Raw genomic sequence first — 23,959 nt, 5'->3', positions numbered from 1 at the left:
CCTTTTCAACCCATATTCAATTGAATTTTGATTGATTGATTGATACTCTTATTAGTAGATTGCACAGTTCAGTACATATTCCGTACAATTGACCACTAAATGGTAACACCCGAATAAGTTTTTCAACTTGTCCACGTTAATCAACTCATGGTACAAATATATACTATCAACATAATACAGTCATCACACAAGTTAATCATCATAGTATGTACATTGAAATATTTACATTATTTACAATCCGGAGCTTTGGTTGATATCAGAACTTCAGTCATCAACAATTGCATCAACAGAAAATGTGGACATTGAAACAGTGTAGGTCTTATTTAGTAGGATATGTACAGCCAGCAGAGAACATAGTGAGTTCAGATAGCATAAGAACAAGTATATACATTAGAAATACATTTGAGTTGTTTATAATCCGGGGAGATGGGATGTGAATGGAGGAGGGTATTAGTAAAGTGTTGAAGTTGCCTGGAGGTGTTGTTTTAGAGCGGTTTTGAAGGAATATAGAGATGCACTTGCTTTTATACCTGTTGGGAGTGCATTCCTCATTGATATGGCATAGAAAGAGAATGAGTTAAGACCTTTGTTGGATCGGAATCTGGGTTTAACGTGGTTTGTGGAGCTCCCCCTGGTGTTGTGGTTATGGTGGTCATTTACGTTAAGGAAGTAGTTTGACATGTACTTTGGTATCAAGGAGGTGTAGCGGATTTTATTGACTAGGCTCAGTGCAAGTTGTTTTACTCTGTCCTCCACCCTGAGCCAGCCCACTTTGGAGAAGTGGGTTGGATTGAGGTGTGATCTGGGGTGGTCTAAAAGTAACCGGACTATCTTATTCTGGGATGTTTGGAGTCTAGATTTGAGGGTTTTGGAGGTGCTGGGGTACCAGGAGGTGCAAGCGTAATCGAAGAAGGGTTGAAGGAGAGTTCCCCCTAGAATCCTCAAGGTGCTTTTGTTGACCAGAGAGGAGATTCTGTAGAGAAATCTCGTTCTTTGGTTGACCTTTTTGATCACCTTGGTTGCCATTTTATCACAGGAAAGATTAGCCTCTAGAATGGATAGGTGATCTCATCCTTACTGGTGATAACAATGTCACCCACTTTTATAGTGAAGTCACTGACCTTCTTATGTTTGATATGGGACCCAAATAGGATGGATTCCGTTTTACCTAAGTGTATGGATAGCTTGTTGTCAGCGAGCCAGGTGCAAATATTGAGGAGTTCAGCACTGAGGATTTGTTCCACCTGTGACTTGTCCTTGCCGGATACCAGCAGGGCCGAGTCATCCGCATACAGGAACAATTCACAGTGGCATGCTGATGGCATGTCATTTACGTATATTAGGAACAGTAAAGGTCCTAGTATACTGCCTTGGGGGACTCCACAGCTTACTGAGAGGGGAGGGGACATGGTGCCGTTCACCTCTATCACCTGTTTCCTCCCCTCCAAGTAAGATTGCATCCAGCTCGATGAGGTTTCGTCGAATCCAATTGCTCGGAGTTTATCCAACAGTACAGCGTGGTTAACGGTGTCAAAGGCCTTCTGAATGTCCAGCATGACCATACCGCAGTATTTGCCCACGTCCACCTCATGTTTGATGTGGTCGGTCAGATAGAGAAGGCATGTGTCAGTGGAGTGGTTAGTTCTGAAGCCGGATTGGAATTTGTACATTAGTTTATTAGTAGCAAGGTATCTATCAACCTGTTCATAAACTATTTTCTCCATTACTTTTGAAATGGAACTGAGAATAGAAACAGGTCGGTAGTTACCAGGTTCTAATTTGCTTCCTTTTTTATAAAGGGGGTTACTCTTGCTATCTTGAAATCCTTGGGTACTTGGCCTTGTTTGAATGCACTACAAAGAAAAGATTTTTGATGTTCAAACTAACAAACTTTTTTTTTTTGCAAATAATAATTAACTTAGAATTTCATGCCTGCAACACGTGTCAAAGTAGTTGGGAAAGGGCATGTTCACCTCTGTGTTACATCACCTTTTCTTTTAACAACACTCAATAAACGTTTGGGAACTGAGGAAACTAATTGTTGAAGCTTTGAAAATGGAGTTATTTACCATTCTTGCTTGATGTACAGCTTACGTTGTTCAACAGTCCGGGGTCTTGCTGTTGTAATTTACGCTTCATAATGCGCCACGCATTTTCGATGGGAGACATGTCTGGGCTGCAGGCAAGCCAGGAAAGTACCCACACTCTTTTACTACAAAGCCACACTGTTGTAACACGTGGCTTGGCATTGTTTGGCTGAAATAAGCAGGGGCGTCCATGATAACATTGCTTGGATGACAACATATGTTGCTCCAAAACCTGTATGGACACTTCAGCATTAATGGTGCCTTCACAGATGTGTAAGTTACCCTTGCCATGGGCATTACTACACCCCCATACCATCACAGATGCTGGCTTTTGAACTTTGCGCCTATAACAATCCGGATGGTTATTTTCCTCTTGGTTCCGGAGGACACAATGTCCACAGTTTCCGAATATAATTTGAAATTTGGACTCGTCAGACCACAGAACACTTTTCCACTTTGCATCAGTCCATCTTAGATGAGCTCGGGCCCAGCGAAGCCGGCGGTGTTCCTGGGTCTTGTTGATAAATGGCTTTCGCTTTGCATAGTAGAGTTTTAACTTGCACTTACAGATGTAGCGACCAACTGTAGTTACTAACAGTGGTTTTATGAAGTGTACCTGAGCCCATGTGGTGATATATACACAGCGATGTCGGTTTTTGATGCAGTACCGCCTGTGAGATCAAAGGTCTGTTGTAATATCGCTTTCTCCAGATTCTCTGAACCTTTTGATGATTTTACGGACCGTAAATGGTTAAATCCCTAAAATCCTTGCAATAGCTCGTTGAGAAATGTTGTTCTAAATCTGTTCGACAATTTGCTTACAAATTGGTGACCCTCGCTCCATCCTTGTTTGTGAATTACTTAGCATTTAATGGAAGCTGCTTTTATACCCAATCATGGCACCCACCTGTTCCCAATTAGCCTGCACACATGTGGGATGTTCCTAATAAGTGTTTGATGAGCATTCCTTAACTTTATCAGTATTTATTGCCACCTTTCCCAACTTCTTTGTCACGTGTTGCTGGCATCAAATTCTAAAGTTAATGATTATTTGCAAAAAAAAAAAGTTTATCAGTTCGAACATCAAATATGTTTGTCTTTGTAGCATATTCAACTGAATATGGGTTGAAATGATTTGCTAATCATTGTATTCCGTTTATATTTACATCTAACACAATTTCCCAACTCATATGGAAAAGGGGTTTGTAGATCAATTAACGTTACGAGAGGATAGACTTCCTCAATAAAATCATCAAGATGGTTGTGAGAAACATAAGAACAGCTACTCACTCCAAGGTTTTGGATAGGCCCGTCTTTGGCCATGTCTTCTTTAGCTTCCATGTCCTCAACAGCATCAGCGCGCTGAAAGCGTTCATGCTCCTGATCCACTTGGACATCGTCACTTGAAGGGTCATGTACCGAGTCATCTTGGCTATAATGACAAAAGAAAATACATATAATAATCTTATCAGTTGACAAACAATATCAAGAGCAATCAAGAGCATCGTATCAGTGTAAGTGTAAACACATGCAGCTGTGATAACTTCAAACAGCGGCTTCGGTCATAAAGGACTCCTTTAGTAGTAATGACAAAACTCATAATCGTCTATTAATTAATTGCAAGAACAAACCTTTTGGAAGTTTCAGTGTCATTATCCTCCCCTTCTTTACAATCTGAGTCCAATTCAGAAGCAGAATTGCTGGATTCCAATACCTCTCCCAACAGCTTAAGGACACAAAGAAATAACGTAACTTGTAAAAGAACATATACGATCACACAACAAACAAGGAAGAGATATACAAGTGATGTCTCAAATGTGTTGTGTTGTCCCAATAAGTGGCTTGGGGTTTCCAATGCTCAGAAAACAGACCAGCATCTACAACAGGGCTATTCAACTGGCGGCCTGGGGACACATCCGTCCCGGGATGACACCAGACTGGCTCCTGAGCTCAGTTCAAAACTTAGGAATAATTTAACATTATTGCAGTACATTAGATAAACTAAAACGCTAGAGCGAGAGCGCTCTTGTTTGACCATTGTAAACACAGTTGCAGCTCCATGAATTGACATTTTAACCTCCTCAAGGCCAGCGTCCAATGCATTGGACTTTTTGTATAACTTGGTTATTTTTTCTGAAATTTGTAACTTTGACAAAAGAATAAAAGAAAACCAAATGTCCAGAGCAGAGAATGCTGGCTCTCAAATCAGTCCATATATTTCTGGAAATGTGGCCGCCAAGAACAATTTAGTAAAATTGCCCTGATCGCCAACAACCAGCATGCCCCTGCCATATACTTTTTAAGATTGACAACCAAGTCTTTTCAGACTGAACTAGAGAAATAGGGGAAATAAGATGTTCTGCAAACACATACCACATGCAACTAAAAAGTTAAAAGGGAACTGCACTTTTTAGAAATCTTGTCTATCATTCTCAATCCTTATGTGAGGCACGAATATATATTATATGGCAAGTAGAAAGTGACTAACAATCGAGGTAAAGGGATTAATGCAATTTTGCCAATAAAGTGCTCTAAAAACCTCAATTTGTTGTATTTATTAACACACAAAGGATATACACTGTACATGCAGTAACAGACACTTTATTAATAGCATGTAATATTTACGTATATTGGCCATTTTAAGCAGACGGCGAGGTATTATTTTCAAACACATCCCATTGTTCGCTTTTCCTTCAACAATAACAACATTACTTATCATGGCAGACTTCATGAGAGCCAATAATGACTAAATTGGTACAGATGAGGATTCAACCCCTATATACTCATCTTATTACCTATTCTGTCTTATGTCTTCTATGTTGCACAATTGCACCAAGAAAAATTCCTAGTCTGTGAACCCGTTCTCAAACAATGACAATAAAAACTACTCTGATTCTGATTTTTCAGCCTGAATATACAGAGGATGAGCTACAAGTTTTATAAGGTGAGTGATAAGCAGATCCAGCAAGTATCAATATTGCTACGGGCTAAACAAGAAATACAAACTACGAACATAATAAAACGATGGGATGTTCATATTTTCCTGTTTGGATGAAGAATTGTTCAATATCTTCCAGCAGGTAAAATAAAAAATGTGGCCACAAACAAGCGTCTTTTCATGTATTTCTCGCGATCTCCGGGTCTAAGTTAAATATCAAAGTTGACCCAACTTCTCGGTTTGTGGGCACAACCTTTTATTAAAGAGGTGAGAGGCATGATTTATAATCTAGAATTAAACTTTTATCAACTCACAGGCGATGCAGCAGTTCAGTATGTCAATAGCTGCATTAGCTCGGCACCTCTGCGATCACGGCACCACTAAGAGTATTTCCTCCGTGTTAGAGCTTATAATAACAATATTGCGAATACTTGGTTAATATTCGGGTTACATAATGTACATGTACTATTGTTGGAGCTATTTTAGAGGGATTTATGAGCGCAATATATTACTCCCACTAACTGCATTGTTAGCCATCTTGTACTTGCTGTACAGTATGACAAATTAGAATGCATTAAACTACAACATGTGTTCCTGGCAGAGTAGCTAACCAAAAACTTGAGGATTCCTGGTTCGAATCCAGTTTCTGCCATCTCAATCACTTCCGTTGTGTCCTTGGGCAATACATGTAACCCACCTTTCTCCCAGTGCTACCCACATTGGTGTAAATGTAGCTTAAATGTAGATAATGAGTATCTCAATTTTAAGCGCTTCGATTCACGAGAGAAAAAGTGCTATATAATTATAATTTACTTCCCTTGTTTTACCAAGGGATTGTAAATGATAGGCAAATTTCCCATACAATTCCAGTCCCTCTTTGAAGTCAATGTATGACAGTCCTCTTGAATATTTTCTGTTATGCTCCCCCTCTGAAGTAGAACATATTTCGCACTCTTCACCATGACTACAAATAGTATTATTTATCTCTAAAATGTTTTATAACTATACCTTTGCATAACACTGTATATGTATTAAAGAGGTGAGAGGCATGATTTATAATCTAGAATTAAACTTTTATCAACTCACAGGCGATGCAGCAGTTCAGTATGTCAATAGCTGCATAAGCTCGGCACCTCTCTGCGATCACGGCACCACTAAGAGTATTTCCTCCGTGTTAGAGCTTATAATAACAATATTGCGAATACTTGGTTAATATTCGGGTTACATAATGTACATGTACTATTGTTGGAGCTATTTTAGAGGGATTTATGAGCGCAATATATTACTCCCACTAACTGCATTGTTAGCCATCTTGTACTTGCTGTACAGTATGACAAATTAGAATGCATTAAACTACAACATGTGTTCCTGGCAGAGTAGCTAACCAAAAACTTGAGGATTCCTGGTTCGAATCCAGTTTCTGCCATCTCAATCACTTCCGTTGTGTCCTTGGGCCATACATGTAACCCACCTTTCTCCCATTGCTACCCACATTGGTGTAAATGTAGCTTAAATGTAGATGAGTATCTCAATTTTAAGCGCTTCGATTCACGTGAGAAAAAGTGCTATATAATTATAATTTACTTCCCTTGTCTTACCAAGGGATTGTAAATGATAGGCAAATTTCCCATACAATTCCAGTCCCTCTTTGAAGTCAATGTATGACAGTCCTCTTGAATATTTTCTGTTATGCTCCCCCTCTGAAGTAGAACATATTTCGCACTCTTCACCATGACTACAAATAGTATTATTTATCTCTAAAATGTTTTATAACTATACCTTTGCATAACACTGTATATGTATTACAATTAAAAGATACAACACCAGTCTTTCCTTGTCTTCTACCGTGGTTACAGGGAAGTCAAGTGTGACATACGCTTCATCATATTCAGGTACGACAAAAAAAGCATGTTTCCCGAGGTTGCACAAGACCCCCAGGGGGGCCCGCCACATTATTTTAGAGGGACTGATGTATGATGGCGTCAGGTATTCTGTGAGTCTACCTGTTTGTCTGGTAATTCACTTTTCTTTGGTGATTTACTGCTGATTTCCCCAGAAAGTGCCTTTTCCTGAGGTAAATACAAAAATACACAATTGTTACTGAAACAAGTTTTAAAAATAAGGCCCTCATGAAAAAAGATCTAAATATCTTATGGGTAGCTGTTAAGCTGAAGCATACCGTATGTAGCTATACCTTCTAATAACTTTCATTGATCAAAAGCTATGGTTATGGATATGACTATGACTTATGGCGTATCTGATTTGGTAAACGTTAAGCATATTGGAAATTAACTAAGATATAACCATAACCATTCCAGGCTGGGTTGAGTAAGATATACTGTTTCTTCTTGCCTGGTGCCTATGACACTCAAAAATCCACTTATAAAATTATCCTGATAAAGTAAAAAGGAATATTTTATTGCAGTTGTTTTTGGGGAGATGAATAGAAACATAGCTGACTCCTCTCAGGAGGCATTATATAGGCTATGTATTCTTAACAAAAATATAAACACATTCTAGTTTTTGCACCCATTCTTCATGAGCTGAATGCCAAAGATCTACGTTTGATAATTATAGAAAGTTAGGCAGATTTTGCTCAACGATTGTCTCAAACCTGCCAAGAGATGTGTCTTTTTGGACGAGATTATCCGTGTGTACCCAAGGCTGGCCAAAATAAAATTCCACAAGTATGCCATTGGTTTCACAACTGTTAAGCAGTGTGCAGTAAGCTTGCTGACTGCAGGAATATCCACCAGAGCTGCTGACCATTAATTGAATATTAATTTATCTACAATAAGCTGTCTCTAAAGGCGCTTTGGCAATACAAAAGCAAACTGCATGTAACCACACCAGCCCAGGACCTCAATTGTATTGTGTTTTTTATGGGCTGACTGTCACATAGATTTCCCTCGATGGGATTGATAAAGTATCTATCTCCTCCACACCCAGCGTCTTCACCTCAAAGATCATGAGACCATCATGTGCAAACAATCAGTTTGCATTACCAAAAAAGTTTAATCTGTGAGAAACCGTCTCAGGGAAGTTCATCTTCATACTTGTCCTCTCTGCGGTCTCGTCCTTACTGCAGTTCATTTTTGTAACCGGCTCACGTTCGATGGTTTGGAGCAGTATTCTCTTCACAGAAAAAATATGGTTTTCACTATTAGTTTTTATGATGTCATGTGAGTGAGTGGTTTGCTAATGTCTTCGTTTTGGATCGTGTGGCCCATGATGGTGGTATTGCTGTGTTGCAATCACATGACGTAAAGGCTCTTCCAGGTTTTAGGCACAGGGCAAGAGTCCCATTAAGCTAATTAATTTATATACATCAGTGCAGAATGGGTGTATTTTGAAACTTTTGGAGGCAAGTATACAAGCTGTCATAATAAAATATTGAAATGGGATGGAGTAGATTTATAACCTCTTTAAGAAAAGATTTGAAAAAATTCATCATCACAGAAGTGATGACCACACTTCCTTCTACACTCAAAAGGATTTAAATTAGAAAAAACTGGAGGCACATCATGTGTTTACATCTGGAGGGCTCCACAAATTAAGCGTTAATCCGTGAAAGACAATATTGAACTTATTCGTGCATCGGGTGGTAACGTATTTGATTGACATCAACAATTGCCATAGTGCTGTGATTGTGATGCTAATGTTAAAAAGGATAAGTTTAGTTTTTTCAGTTGATTTCCTATTACAAATATTTGTCTGTCATCTACTTTTATGTCCGCATTTGTTTTAATAGTGTGAAGTTCATATTTTGTCTAATTATATAGCTATATTTCTGTTGTTCAGCAATGTTTGGTTTCCAACAATATTTAGCGATATCAAGATTCAGTATGCTGTCGAGCCTACGAGGGATCTATTAATCTAGTTTGTTAATACTATTAAGGATATTTTATTGATGCTAACAAACAGCACCAAAGACACTATAATGGAATCAAAGTCGAATAAAAAAACTTGGCTTTCCTACGCGATAACAAGTTTAAGTTTCAGTTTCTGCTATGAAAATTGACAAAGAATTAGGTCACCAATCACAGTATTTGTTATTAGGACTTAACAAGACTTTTATTTCCAGAACCAGATGTCGTCAGTTATATTTAGGCATAGCAACCATAACTTAATGGAACACAAATTAATGTGATCACTTGTCCTTAGTTTACACTTAGTTCTGCTCTCAAACACTACCTTTATAGTAAAAAATAATCCCAACTGCATCACAGAAAGTTTCTCAAACAAATCAAATGTTCACACAAACCTTTGACGAAGGGCATGTTCCGACTACACTTCGCAAGATGAAATAAATGACATGTTGGAGAGCCATTTCCCTCTATGCTCTTTTGTAATTTCCCAGACCTTATTTCACTTTATGAACCACTTATTTACGAACTTTATTAAAAGCTCTTTGCTATCTCTCTTGATTCAAAAGCTTGGAACAGCAAAGCAAATCTGCATTTTCAGCACAAACACTTGATAGATTGATTGATTTAAACTTTTATTAGATTGCGCAGTACAGTACATATTCCGTAGAGTTGACCACTAAATGGTAACACCCGAATACGTTTTTCAACTTGTTTAAGTCGGGGTCCACCTTACCGACGTGTTTTCCGCTTGATTTATTTCTAGACTCAAGCTTGTTTGTCCTCCAAGTGCATAACGCCGCGACGAAACAAAGTGGACGTGACGTCATATGAAACCTAGCAATTTTATAGGCAGTCTTATGTTATAGATAACACAGGTGCATTTTCATTAATTCAGGGTAAACTAGACCCTATCCCAGTTGACTTCGGGTGAGCGGCGGGGTACACCCTAGGTCGCACATACAATCATAAGAGGGGAGCAAAAACTAATATTTTGCGTTTATATTTTTGTTGCGTGTAACAATATATGACAGTCTAATACAGCCACTCACTCCATGTGCTTTACTTGGCTCCTCTTTATCACGGCTGCATGGAAAAGGGAGAAATATATAAATACAACATGATTTTAGCAAACAAGACAAGATTGCAATTACACACCTCATAAAAGAGTATTGTTAGTTTGCTTAGAAAGATTTGAAAAAATGACAGTCTGGGTTTTATAAATAATACCTCAGATCATAGTCACTGTTTCATAAACAACATGAGACCAACAAACCTCTTGGCAGCCACATTCCCCTCATCCTTCACTTTGACATGGACTGCAAGGCATGCATGCTGATTGTCAGGGCAAACACAAGTGTGGCAGTCCATAAACACATGTGTCTTCAAGATCCAAGAAAGGACAAAACTAATGGTCAACTAACAGTCAAGTTACAATTCAGGTTAAACTCGAGTGAACATGGAAACATGATGCCAATATGTAATACATGTACACTACCTGTTGATTTGGCGATTTGGTATTGTGGCCATGAGAACAGGTCAATTCCCCAAATTGTTTGGAAGGCCTCTCTTCTTCCTTGACCTGTTTGGCTTCTGAGCCCATAGCACCATCCGTGCCCTGGATGGGTTCCTTACAAAAGGAGCCGTGTCCAGGCTCATCTTGGCTGCAGGGAGTGGTAAGGAGACTCAACAAAATATTCAACAGAGGTTGTTTTGAAAACCACAATTCTCACGGTCAGAGCAGGGATTCCCACACATTCATTTATTTGTGGCGGCCCGCCACGAAAGAATTACGGCCGCCACAAATAAAAAAATATATACAGTATATATATATATTTTTTTTGGGGGGGGGGGCTTTTGACTCGCTTGACCGCTCATAAAAGCAATGGGACTCTGTCTGTGAATGGAGCTTGTAGTTACATATTATAGAAATATGTAAATATTATACAAATATACACCGCGTTCTTCTTGGTCATTGCCGCCGCTGCCACCGCTGCAACCCTCCCACCCCCGGCGGCCGACCACAGCACCACAAATAGATGCCTGACCTGTGGGAAACACTGCAGTGTTATAGGATTCAAGGGCGCATTCACACAAAATGTAAAAAGCTTAGTGGTCACTTTAGTGCCGTCATATTTAAATTGATATGCATAAAGTAAGAGGATTAGACGGTGTATGAAACGTGACTCGTTGCCAGCTTATCACAGGGCACATATGTCAAGACGAGACTATTGACACTCACATACACACATTCACTGTCAAATTAGTCTCTAATTAACCCAGTCCTTCCTAAATAGTGGAGCGGTGTCATGCCGGGGAGGCATATTGATGCACTTTAAAACTTTTCATTTACAGACTAAAGGACAATGTTAATAAAGTTATTCTTTGTTGTAAGTTGATCCATATTTATTTTGTCTTATTTTGTTTTCTTTAATGTTAATAAGGATACAATGTTATGCAGAGGTGTACTTATAATCTTTTAGACAAATGATCCCATTTGATGTTGCGGTGGAGAGTGGGTGTGTGGGGAAGTGGAGTGGAAGGCGTTAGCGGGGTGCAAAATGATAGCACTAGTTAGCAATAATTTGACCAGACATACATGTTTTGGTAACATGGCGGAAATCCGGAATACTCGCAGAAAACCTGGAGAAAACTTGCAAAATAAAAGGTGAACACAATAACACATTTTTATAAAGTGTCTCTTATCAAATTTACAAGTTTCTAGTATTGCTGTAAATCGGATGTAATTGTGGTATAGAATAATACAAAATGGTAAAAAAACAAAGTGGATAATGCACAATAACTAAACAAAAACTGCTATCGGCTCCCATTTAAGTCATTTGGGTTTTGCCCTCAAAGCCTTTCTGTATCCAGAGACTTATTCCCTGAGTTTGTTAACATTAAAAGAAAGGACCCAAAATATTTTATAATAATAAGAAAAAGAAACACACAGATGTAATCACTTTATTATTGTTTATATACTGATGCAACACTAGGTATCGATAGTTAGCTTCTTGTGTCATTCTGAATAGTGTGTGTGTGTGTGTAGCTTGCTTAGCAATTCCTTATGTAATTGTGGTGAGGATTAGTATTTTGAAAGTGACTCCGCACCATGGGTACATGATGTGTTAGTTAGCGCTTTCTTGTAATTCGAGGCCAGTGTCCTGGCAAGACATGCACCCTTCTGGAATTCATGCAGTTACTGCATGTATGCAACAAAGAATCCAGAAATGTAATTATCCCCCGATGCAATCCCACGATCGGGACATTTCTAATGCAATCTACACACAGAAATGCCTAAAGGTATATTTGAAACTTCGATCTCCTGACGGTTAGGCCAACATGCTGACCACATTGTGCAGCTTTAGGGAGTACATTTCTCTACATTATTTTATTATATTACCAAACAAAGTTTTCTTCTAACATTGCCTGGGATTATAAAGAACAACCTTAGAGGCAATTTTGAACTTTGTGTAAATAATTTTTTTCCCCAAAAAATCTGCTGTCTTTTTTCATAGAAAACAGGTGGTAAGGTGTAGTAGCAGTAAGCACCTGCTTGCTCATGTACTCCATCCCAATTAATTTTGACTCAGAATAATGATGTCACACTTTCATTAAATACATTACTCTGTAGATTGTACAGTGTAGAAAGTCATGGTGCAAAAAATGTTTCTGAAAACATTACATTAGAAAAAAATGTTTTAAATGTTTTTATCACCTGCTTACCCTGGCCGCACGTTCATGTTGCAGTACAAGTCAATGTTGTAGCAGTACATTACTTATTTGGGCACATTTACGCCTTTAAGTCTGATCTAATTTTGACCATCCATCCATCCATTTTCTACCGCTTATTCCCTTTTGAGGTCGCGGGGGGCGCTGGTGCCTATATCAGCTATAATCAGGTGGAAGGCGTTGTACACCCTGGACAAGTCGCCACCTCATTCCAGGGCCTAATTTTGACCACTAAATGTCCCATTATCGCTGAGTTCTATAAAGGAAAGTAAGACCAACAAACCTTTTGGTACCCTCGGAATCCTCATGCTCATCCTTTCCTTGTCTGTGGAAATCTATCGCCAGATGACTGTCAAAGTAAACAAAATAGTTGGAGTCCTTAAATCCTCCAGAAAGCTTTAGGAAACAAACAAAAAGGGCAAAACACCAATTAACAATGGTAGTTTCACTTCAATTTATTGATAAAATCTCAAGAAAGCACAAAATATTTGTGTACCACCAATAAATATGGAGGTGGTATAGGGTTAACACAATGATCCCTGCCAACACCCAACACATAAAGACACAACTGGGGTCTACCTCGAGGCAAGAGGGGGCTAAGCTCCCTTAAAATAAATGTATTTCCCCCTCAAATCAAAATGTTTGAAGTTGAGAAAGTACATTGTAACATACCCACAAAATGTATTTATGGCAAGTTGACAAAATTATCCGCAGTAGCGTAGAAATCTATTGAAAAAGGGACACGCTACAACACTCATGTGATATCATCTTCTCCCAACTGTAAGTTAATGCTGTGTATTTGCTGCTTCAGTTGTCCTGTCGAAAAGAGCTACAGGTGCTATTGCTGCTTAAACAGTAAAGACAAAAACATGTAGGCTACCATTTGCATCAATGTAAAACTTCCCCATACTGTAATTGTCAACATGCTTTGCTTTCTGTCCGTTAAAATACAAAGTGAACTTCCTCACGCTGCAAGTGTCGACATGCTTACTGGTCAGAGAACAGAATGAAAATAAATACATTTTAAAAGAACAAGGGAACTGTTGACTCCCTGTTAGTTGGTACAGTAAAACATCCATCCATCCATTTTCTACCGCTTATTCCCTTTTGGGGTGGCGGGGGGCGCTGGCGCCTATCTCAGCTACAATCGGGCGGAAGGCGGGGTACACAACTTGAAAAAAAACATTACTTTGACAATACAAGTCTAGGCAATGCTGTTAATTTTCTCTGTGTGAGAATACAAAAACTTTGAGGCGTGATTCAGCTGACCTGATGATATATACTTTGAGATAGATTGATTTTTGTAAATGTTGACTGTGTGAAATCCTTCTAAAGGTTAAATTCAGTGACTTAGGCCATCAAGTTAAGATAAATATTGTGATGGTTGATAAAATGTGGATGAGGGATATTTATTTTACTTTTATTTTCTAGTTTCCCTACAGAAAGATTGACATGTCAGAAACAAAAAAATGTCAATTCAGCAACATAATTTTATATTTTTTTTAGTTGCTAGAGGACCTAAGAGGCTGATTAAAACAAATTAAATTGATGCTTTTTGGTGTACTTTAGTATTTTTAAATAACTTTTTGTTTTTTTCCACATAAAATATATAACATTAAAATATTTCCTAAATGGAAAAATAACTTCTTGAATAATGCATTGCTGCGTGTTGAGCAGAGTAAGTGCAGCCTCCCTCCCATGCACCTTCAGCAGTAAAATAAATAAGAAATATGGTGTCAATGTAGATGAACTGCACGACTGCTTCTAAAGTGTCCATATAAAGTAGTAGATGTCTCCTGCATGTTTGAAAACATAACTAAACATCACAGGTAGGAGCATAACAACATGAATGTGCAGTAAATGAGTGTCTCCGTTGTGATGCCCTATTTAGTACATGCAAAATCTTCATTTAAATAAGTCGGTCTGATCACTTTACAATTGTACACACAGTCTTAATAAATCACCCACAACACGCTCACTATTAATACACGCTGTTTTAAAAATTGCTCACTCTCTTTAATGCGTGGTATGTGGATCTTAGTAAATCAGGCCTTTACTGTAACTAACAAGAAAAATTAATGAAGAAGGCAATGTTACTACTGTATTAGCGCTGAAAAAAAGTGCTGGAGCGTGTACACATGAAGCCTCCTTCACATTTCTGACTGCCTCCTCATATATGCCTTCCGAGAACCGGCCCTTTGAAACATTAAGATTAAGATGGGAGTAGCAGGGTACCTTCAGATGAAATACAATAAGGATCTACAATAAATGGATTTTAATAAAGATAATATATTGATATCACATTGCTGAGATAGGAGTGAAACAAACAAATTCAAAGTTTTTTGCAGCATAAAAAGAAATAGCGCAAAAACAATGACACTGTTTTAGTACATTACAGCTAAACACTGTAACAAAAGAGCGCCCCCTGAATGACATGTATTGTAATGTTTACGATGCTTTCTGCACAGAGGTGCACGTTAAAGAGTCACGCCTTTAAATTAATGTGTCTCTTGAGCACACCTGCACAGATGACAGATAACAAAGGTTTAAGCCACTCAGTTTTTTAACCATAATTTTTTTTTAAAGAAAATAGAAGTGATGTGGACTAAAAATACTATTCATGTTTATAGCCAAGTACCTTGGATTATAACTTTGGATAAAACTTTTTCACCTCCGATACCATACTGATATTGGGGCCTTGAGTATTGGCTGATACCGATATTGACCCGATATAATATCAGCACAAATCATACATATTTATTGTGTAATGTGAAAAGTTACAAAAGGCTTGATCAAGTCTAGAGTTTTGCGTGTCGTACTATGTATAGTACATGTGCTTTGTTCAAAGTTTTTTTCGGATCTCAAACTGAAATAGTAGTGATAGTTGCCCATATTGACGTATCGTTGTAACGCTGTGTCTCCCAACACTGGTACTTGTAAATGGTCCCTTTCACAATATATGTAAACCCATCAGTGACTGTAGCCTGTGTTTCAAACATGTCCCAAAAAATATTTATACTCGAGGCCAATATTCTTTAGTCACTAACCTTTGGTTTTTTGAAAGGTTCTTCTTCCTCATGGTCCTCAACAACCGGAAAACTTTTGGTGTCATCACAAATGGATTCTTGGCTACAGGGAGACATAACAGGAAAACGAGTAAAGACAATATCTCAGGTCAAGTTTAGAGTTAGTCCACCAGTACAACAGGGATTCTTATAATGGGGCTGAGGGACCCCAGAGGTCCACAAATTATAGGTTGAGCTCCTTTTTTTTTTTTGCAATGAAAAAATTATGTTATGGCGTGTAAAAGTGCATTACTACAGTATATAAAACAAACATTCTGAGCAAATATCTTTTCACTTACAGAATCATACAACATTTTAATAATAGGCAGCAAGTAATGATACTAATGTTTTCATTGAATTAAAGTTAAAATCAATTAAGTATTTTTAAAGTTTAAATTCATTTAAACTTCTAAAATAAATGTTGTATTTTACAGTCTTGTTACTATTTTTTGAAAGGTCTAAAATACGTTACTTAAATATGTAAATTTTATTTCTTTAAAACAGATTTTAAGTAATTTGGTTGAAATGTTTGATATTAGGTGTGTAAAAAAAAAAAGATTTTCGAAATATTTTCGCTTCTTATTTGTAACGATTCTTATTCAATTTATAAAATCAAAAACGATTTAATTATTATGTTTTTTTAAGTCTGTCCTGTCCAGCCTCTCTAACAAATTATATTTTTGATGAAAATGCCCATATGTGCTGCACAGATTTACTTAAAAAAAGAGAAGTGTGGGTTACTTCTCTTGTTGCTTTATTTGTAATTGACTTTATTAAATGTATGGATAGAATTTTATTAAACAAAACCAGTTTTATTTTAGGTAAAATAGAAATTCATCAGAGTTGTTTATCTATTTTATGGAGGAATGTAATTAATCATTAAGTTATTAAAAAGATTAGATTTTGAATTGAGAATAAATTCCTAATCGAATCATTACCCCCAAGAACCAAATTGAATCATGTGGTACCCAAAGATTCACAGCCGTATTTGATATATAAGAAAAGTACAAATGACAGTTTTTAAAAAAATTTCAATTATAAGGGGGCCTTTGGAAAATGTTTCTTCCTATCAGTGATTCATTGGAGCCAAGTTTGAAAAACCCTGCTTGAGAAATAGCACCACGATTGTGTTACATGCTAGCAGTTTTCCATCAACATGTGTACAACAACAAACCTATTTACAGCCTCTTCTTCATCCTCCTTGACACCTATCTCCTGCTGAGATTCGCGGTAACCATAACTTTCAGTGTTCACATAGTTTGACGGTACCTACCGTAGACAAACAAAGTACAAAAATTAAGTTTCAATTAACAACAGAATTGTCCATATAGAAAAACTCTTTTGGTGTCATAGACAGAACATGTAAACAATAAAAAACATAAAACCAAGGCTAAAAAGAGGATATTCCGTGCACAGTGAAATGTACCTGTTGCTGTGCCGTTCTAGTATAAGTTTTGTTGAACATTTCTTCTTCTCCTGAAAGATATGAATCACTGTCTCTGTGGTCTCGAGAAAGATGTTTTCTCTTGCAGGGCACTTTTAACTTGGATCAAACAAAAGACAAAATGCAGCTTGTTGGTGTGTGATTGTAGGCTATAGTACCGGTTCTGTAAACAACTCAGTTTTAAAGGGGAACTGCACTTTTTTTGGAATTTTGCCTATCGTTCACAATCATTATAAGAGAGAAGAACACACAGGTTTTTTTTTTCATTTACGATTTCAAAGACGATAAAAAAACTCTTGAAAGATGCAGCTAACAGAAGTCACCATTGTAGCCTTTAAAGCCCTCTAAAAAGGACGATGCTGAAGAAACAAGTCCATGTCAGAAAACCAAGACATTTAGCTGAACTGCACCAATTTTGTCAAGTAGAGTGGTCAAAAATTAAACCAGACGCTTATGGATGGCTACCAAAAGCGCCTTATTGCAGTGAAACTTGCCAAGGGACATGTTACCAAATATTAACAATGCTGTATGTATACTTTTGACCCAGCAGATTTGGTCAAATTTTGACCCAAAATAAATTCATAAAAATAACCAAACTTCATGAATGTTTTTTATGATCAATAAGTATCTGCTCCAATCACGCTATCAGAAAAAATTAAGAGTTGTAGAAATGATTGGAAACTCAAGACAGCAATGACATTATATTCTTGAATAGCGTATGTAAACTTTTGATCGCAACTGTATCAAACAGAAAAAATAAAGGATGCTACATCTGTACAATGTAGGTCAATATACTCTATTATACTATAAAATACTTGTGTTACAGACGACAAAGCAAATTAGTGTAATTTTCAATAATATATCTCATTGGTAGCAAAAAAAAAGGTGGGTTTAAAAAATTGCTGCACTTTGGACACACCTGGTTTGCAGCATTTATTTTTTTTAGCAAATTGCAACAGTAAGCATCTGAACAGTGTGTATTATTTTAATTTCATGAACAGTGCGTATTATTTTAATTTCATGAACACTGTGTATTATTTTAATTCCAGTAAATGAAAGTTCATTACCAGTAATAGTTCTATATAGAAGCCCTGTTCTGGAGCACTGCTGAACAATGGCGTCACACTGCTTTCGTTTACCCTCTTGTCGGTTTATGTAATTTACCAAGAGGCAATGTATTCAAAGACACAAGACTTTTATTGCAGACTCGGGTTTCTGAACACTCCTTAGCACTATTGCTAGCCATGAAGCCCGAGAGTCAAAGAGACTGAAAATTGTAATACTTATACCGTAACATCTTTTGTATTTCAATTTTTTGCTTGGGAAAACAAACTCCTGTATGTATGTTTGTAGGTCAGCTCACCCTAGGTTTATTGATAGATTCTTCTTTGTCCCTGTTCTGTTCATCTACTGAGTCCAATACGGCATCTGTGCTCTGGATGTCTTGGCTGCAGGAAAAGAAGGGAAAAGAATGACTGTGGTCATGGTATCAGTTTGCAATTAAAATGTGAACAAACCATTTGGCAGCCTTCTCTTGTTTGACATCCATCCACTGCTTTCTGTCAAAGACAGCAGAATTCTCTGTGTACTCAAAGTCTGACGGTGCCTACAGCACACATAAAAAGCAAGAAACAACTTGTCAATTAACAATGAGTTTCAAAGAGCAAGAGCCATTGTGAAATGTACACAAAGCGTAATACCATCACCAGAAAGACACAACAGTATGACAAAGGGATCAATGTGTAAGCACCTGTTGGTCTTGTAAATCAGTACTTCGGCTTTCAGGTGACTGTGTCGTCTCGGTCAATGGACTTAACTCAGTGGTAGTTGTTTCCTAACATTGAACACACCACAAGGTTTTTTTAATGTTAAAAACATTCAGGTGAAACGAAAATAACCTTCATGTGAAATTGGCTTATTTTTATATTAGTAGGACTGGACTGGTAACTGAATTACCATCACTAGAATCACACAAACACGATGATATTATGGCCAAAGCGGAGCTGATGTGTCTACACAGGGCATTTGTACCTGTTGCGCTGTTGTCTCAGTAGTGTCTGATGACGTTTCTGTCTCAGTGGTTTCATCTGATGAACTCTCAGTACTGTCAGTTGTATCCTAACAAAGCAGAGAGAAAAAAACTGATAATTATTTTAAAATTTTAGTGTCATCCTTTTTTGGGACTAACACTTTTTTGATTTGATATATTTGTAAATATAGAGTGGTACCTGCACTTCAAATTGCCCCAACTTAAGAGTTATCTCTTGGCTAATTGTTATGCTTTAAGTTGCAAGTAAAAATTTGAGATTTGGCCAAAACATCCAGTGTTATTCGTTAGTGTTAGCTTTTAATTACAGATCAAAACTTTTGTTTTCCAATCATGGGAATGAAGAAAGTGAGTGTGAAGGGCACTGCTGAGGAGAAGAACCAGATGATATTCATTGAATTAAAAAAGGAGATCAAAAACATAACCCAGCCTCTCGACAACTTGGCAAAGCAATTTGAGTGTATCACTGCTAGTCTGCACCATACTGAAGCAGAACGAGTCTAATGCTAGTCATTAATGTTAAAATAATATTTGAAATTTAAAATATATAAAGCTGCTGATGTGTTTCACTGAGAAACAGCTGGAAGGAGCTAGCGTAGAAGTCCACTCTCCAAGGTAAATGCTGTACATCATTATTAGATTATATAGAGAAACCTCAATTTACAAATGTCACACCGCGGTGAGGGAAGTCATGTTTTGGCGTTGTCTATCAAAATTCCTGTTTTATGTTGAAAATCTAATCCTCTCGTTTCAGACCACTTGCCCTTTCTCCTGTGTCACTCGTCTGATGTCTCTCCTGATTGCCTGATTTTGCCCACCTGTCTCACCCTCCCTCATGTGTATAGTCCTCGTCTTCCCCTGTCTTGTTGCCGGAGTATATCGTCGCGTCGTATACCTCCAGCCGTCTTCCATAGTCTTGTCAAAGCCCCTAAGTATTGCCTTGATTTATTCTTTGATTTCTCTGTACCCTCTGAAGAAGAGTGATTTTGTTTTGCTAAAATATTTGATTAGTTTTGTTTGAGCTAATTTCATAGTGCTCTGCGTTCTTTTTGTCCCTCCTCTTGGAGCGCTTTAATTTGTAGATTTTTTTTAGCTCTTTATAGAGTAGTTTCTGTTTAGAGTGTTTTGTCTCTTCCTCTTTGTGAGCGATTTTCCTTTTGTATAGCTAATCATGGATTATTGTTTTTGTTATTAGATCAGTGTAAAATTTGCTATCGCCTTTTTTCCTCCCTCGGCGGCGTTTCTGGGTGTCGTTGATAAATGGCTTTGGCTTTGCATAGTAGTTTTAACTTGCACTTACAGATGTAGCGACAAGCTGTAGTTATTGACAGTGTTTTTCTGAGGTGTTCCTGAGCCCATGTGGTGATATCCTTTACACACCGATGTCGCTTTTTGATGCAGTACCGCCTGAGGGAACGAAGGTCTGTTATATCATCGCTTACGTGCAGTGATTTCTCCAGATTCTCTGAATCTTATGATGGTATTACGTACCATAGATGGTGAAATTCCTAGATTTCCGGCAATAGCCCGTTGAGAAATGTTGTTCTTAAGCTGTTTGACAATTTCCTCATGCATTTGTTCACAAAGTGGTGACCGTTTCCCAATCCTTGTTTGTGAATGACTGAGCATTTCACGGAAGCTGCTTTTATACCCAATCACGGCACCCACCTGTTCCCATAGCCTGTTCACCTGTGGGATGTTCCAAATAAGTGTTTGATGAGAATTCCTCAATTTTATCAGTATTTAGTGCCACCTTTCCCAACTTCTTTGTCACGTGTCGCTAGCCTCAAATTCTTAAGTTAATGATTATTTGCAAAAAAAAAATTGTTTATCAGTTTGAACATTAAATATGTTGCCTTTGTTGCATATTCAACAGAATATGGGTTGAGAATGATTTGCAAATCATTGTATTCCGTTTATATTTAACACAATTTCCCAACTCATATGGAAACGGGGTTTGTAAAAAGATGTTTTGTTTTTTATTGTAACAGCATGGTTGTTAACATTTTGGAGTGCATCAACAAGACTTTTGCGTTTGAGTTTGCCTTTAGAGTAAGCTTGCTGTCATGTTGTTTGGAGGAAAAAAGATATTGAGTCGTTACCCGCTTATGTTGGTTTGATATATACAGCAAATGCTGTACATTAGGGTATTCAAAGTGTATTTAAAAAAAAATTGAAATAGGGACTTTTGTCAAGGGTTGAACCAATTATCTATGTTTACATTGTTTCCTTGGTGGAACTCTGCTTCACTATACAAACTTTTTTTTGGTTAAGAATACATTAAGTTTGTAAATCGGGGTTGCACTGTACTTTACTGTAGCTGTTAGAAGTACATTCAATTGTTTTGTTTTATAAACATTTTTTATCTACGAGCTTATTTTTTCTTTTTAAAGGCCATGTTATGTGTTAACACTGCTGTTTGATTGATTTCAACTAATTTCAATGGGGGACGGTGATTTGATACAGAATCAATTAAGCTTGTAAGTTGATGGGCTACTATATTTTATAATGTTGTACACAGTGTGTGTACCTGTTGCGCTGATGACTTAGAACGTCTCTTGTAAATTTTTAACAAGGGCATCAGTACTACTAGTTGTAGATTGATGCCTCCAAACAAAAACATACCGTCCTGATTTTTTTGCCGTCAAGTGACACAGCATTTGATTTTTTTTGCCAGTTTAAATGCTAAAAGTGCTTCAAATCTGATCTTTTAGCATCAGATTCAGACCACATCAGGAGGTAATCCTGAATCCAATTGGTATTTCCAATGTGACTTCAGTCTAATTGCAGTGTGAAAATGCATATTTCATCACAACATCGGGTTTCGGCTTCTATTTAAGACGTCCAAATTTTCGGTGCATTACCGTCAATAGTGCGCAAATAATAGAGTGTATGTAATATATGAACATATATTTTGATTCCGAAGAAATAGCAATTGTTGAAAGATCGGAATTGACGTTGTGGCGCATTTGCTCACATGTGAGTTGAAAAATAAAGTTCACGTAGCCACGCTGATGTCCATGTCTCATCTACTTAACAGCCATAAAATGATTACAACCCTCCCAAATGAATTATACTATATACATCCATTCACAATATATTACTTTCACATAAAAAACACACATTTTTAAGGTGTTGCGACTTTAACTTTATTTTGTAGTAGTTGCAACTTCCTCCGGGTCAACTTCCTTGGTTTTCACTTCATTGAAGTGCACATGCAAGTGAGTATGAGGCCACACTGGAGCCTGTGCGTGTTTACACTGGAGTCTGATAAAAATCACATTTTACTTGCCGTGTAAACATTCAGCTGGAAAAAAATCAGATCTCCAGAAAGTCCTATTTGGGCCACATTGGCCTGTAGTGTAAACATGGTGTACATGTACAGGTTTCACACCAGTGTGAAGCTAGCTCCCCATGTCATTTAGTTTGTGCAGTTAATATTTTTAATTTTAATTTTACTACTATGCATATATTTTCTTGAAAAAGGCAAATAAATTACACATAAGTTACATACATTACATTAAATAGGTGTAAATACAATAATAATTATTGTTAACAGGTTTTTCTTGCATAATAATCATTTTGCTCTAGTTTTTAATTGTTGCTGCCCTTTGTACAATGTACTTTGTTGTTGACTTGTCCAATACTTTTAGTCACTTTATCTTTATTAAAAACAACTGGCAAAAAATCGAGCATTTTTTTCTGGTATTATTGTAGAATGTACTCGTGTTTAAAGACTTTTCTGTCGCTTCAGTGAGCATGGCTTCACACTTGCTTCGCGCTGCTGTGAGCCTTCCTTTCCTTAAAAAAGGCCACTGTCCTCTTGCATTATGCAGCCTGCTGTCCGCGGGTATATCTAGGACTTGTAAAAATACGTCCATATCTTAGACATGCTGCCTCCGATTCAGAAGTTACGTCATCACAACACCCTGTTTCTGCAGTGCTGCTGCGCTGATCAAAGTCTTTTTTTCGGCGGCCAAATTTACGGTGCATCACTAGTCAATAGTGAGCAAATAAACTGTATATTTCCATTCATACTGTAACAACCTGCTGGTGGTAATGTGTATGTCCGTGTGTTACGATCAGTGTTCTGAAAATTACTTTTAAAAGTATCATTACTTTACCAAAACTTACTGAATTACCAACGGAATTACTCTTAAATAAATGTTATTAATTACAAGGGAAATCAATTAATACGTTATTTAAAAAAAAAAAGTTTCATATACAGCGCAGTGTGCGTGTGTCTGTGCTTTTAGAAGGCGAGGCCCGTTGCCAAATATGTGTCGGCATTTTAAATCTTTTAAATCTTTTCACCGGATTGTTTTACTTCTGGTTAGAGAGATTGAATGTGCTTTGATGGCTGTCGCATCTTCTTGTCAACAAATGGTGTGTTGTATGAATGGCAAGTTTGTTACTTCATTAATTTGTTGTTCATTATTCCCATCGTGTACATGTATGTATATTGTCTGCTGTATCAAAGTGTGATGTTCCCTCTTCCCATTTGATTTCAGGTTAATTTTAGTGCCGTGTTGCTTGTTACTTTCACTACTAAAAAAATGAAAGATGAAAAGATTGAACTCGCACTTTTGACAGTGTCTTTTTGTTGACTTAAATAAAACCAAGTCAGAAGTAGCTTGCCACGTTACATCAGAATATTGCTAACGCCGTAATTATAATTAGATTACTCGTTACTAGTACAAGTAACAGTGTTACTAACGCCGTGATTAATTAACGCCGTTATTTACGAACACTGGTTATGATGTACAAACCCTGTTTCCAT

General features: G+C 37.4%; 1 protein-coding gene across 3 annotated transcripts in view; it reads right to left on the bottom strand.

Annotated features, from left to right (window-relative positions):
- Positions 1-23,959, bottom strand: part of LOC133564569 (trichohyalin-like) — a 68,529-nt gene that overhangs the window by 31,503 nt on the left and 13,067 nt on the right. For all 3 annotated transcript variants that reach the window (XM_061918949.1, XM_061918951.1, XM_061918950.1), the window contains 14 exons: positions 19,164-19,250; positions 18,883-18,966; positions 18,650-18,738; positions 18,496-18,580; positions 17,115-17,231; positions 16,863-16,957; positions 15,671-15,752; positions 12,907-13,019; positions 10,390-10,555; positions 10,168-10,274; positions 9,944-9,977; positions 7,029-7,094; positions 3,719-3,813; positions 3,378-3,519 (listed from right to left, as the gene is read on the bottom strand). In XM_061918949.1, coding sequence (XP_061774933.1) covers positions 3,378-3,519; positions 3,719-3,813; positions 7,029-7,094; positions 9,944-9,977; positions 10,168-10,274; positions 10,390-10,555; positions 12,907-13,019; positions 15,671-15,752; positions 16,863-16,957; positions 17,115-17,231; positions 18,496-18,580; positions 18,650-18,738; positions 18,883-18,966; positions 19,164-19,250 — 1,362 coding nt within the window. The remainder of the gene's footprint in view (positions 1-3,377; positions 3,520-3,718; positions 3,814-7,028; positions 7,095-9,943; positions 9,978-10,167; positions 10,275-10,389; positions 10,556-12,906; positions 13,020-15,670; positions 15,753-16,862; positions 16,958-17,114; positions 17,232-18,495; positions 18,581-18,649; positions 18,739-18,882; positions 18,967-19,163; positions 19,251-23,959) is intronic.

Source organism: Nerophis ophidion, linkage group LG13 (assembly GCF_033978795.1).
Source record: "Nerophis ophidion isolate RoL-2023_Sa linkage group LG13, RoL_Noph_v1.0, whole genome shotgun sequence".
Taxonomy (NCBI): Eukaryota; Metazoa; Chordata; class Actinopteri; order Syngnathiformes; family Syngnathidae; genus Nerophis; species Nerophis ophidion.
The sequence above is the reverse complement of the archived record's forward strand: the minus strand, read 5'-3'. Positions and strand labels throughout refer to the sequence as shown.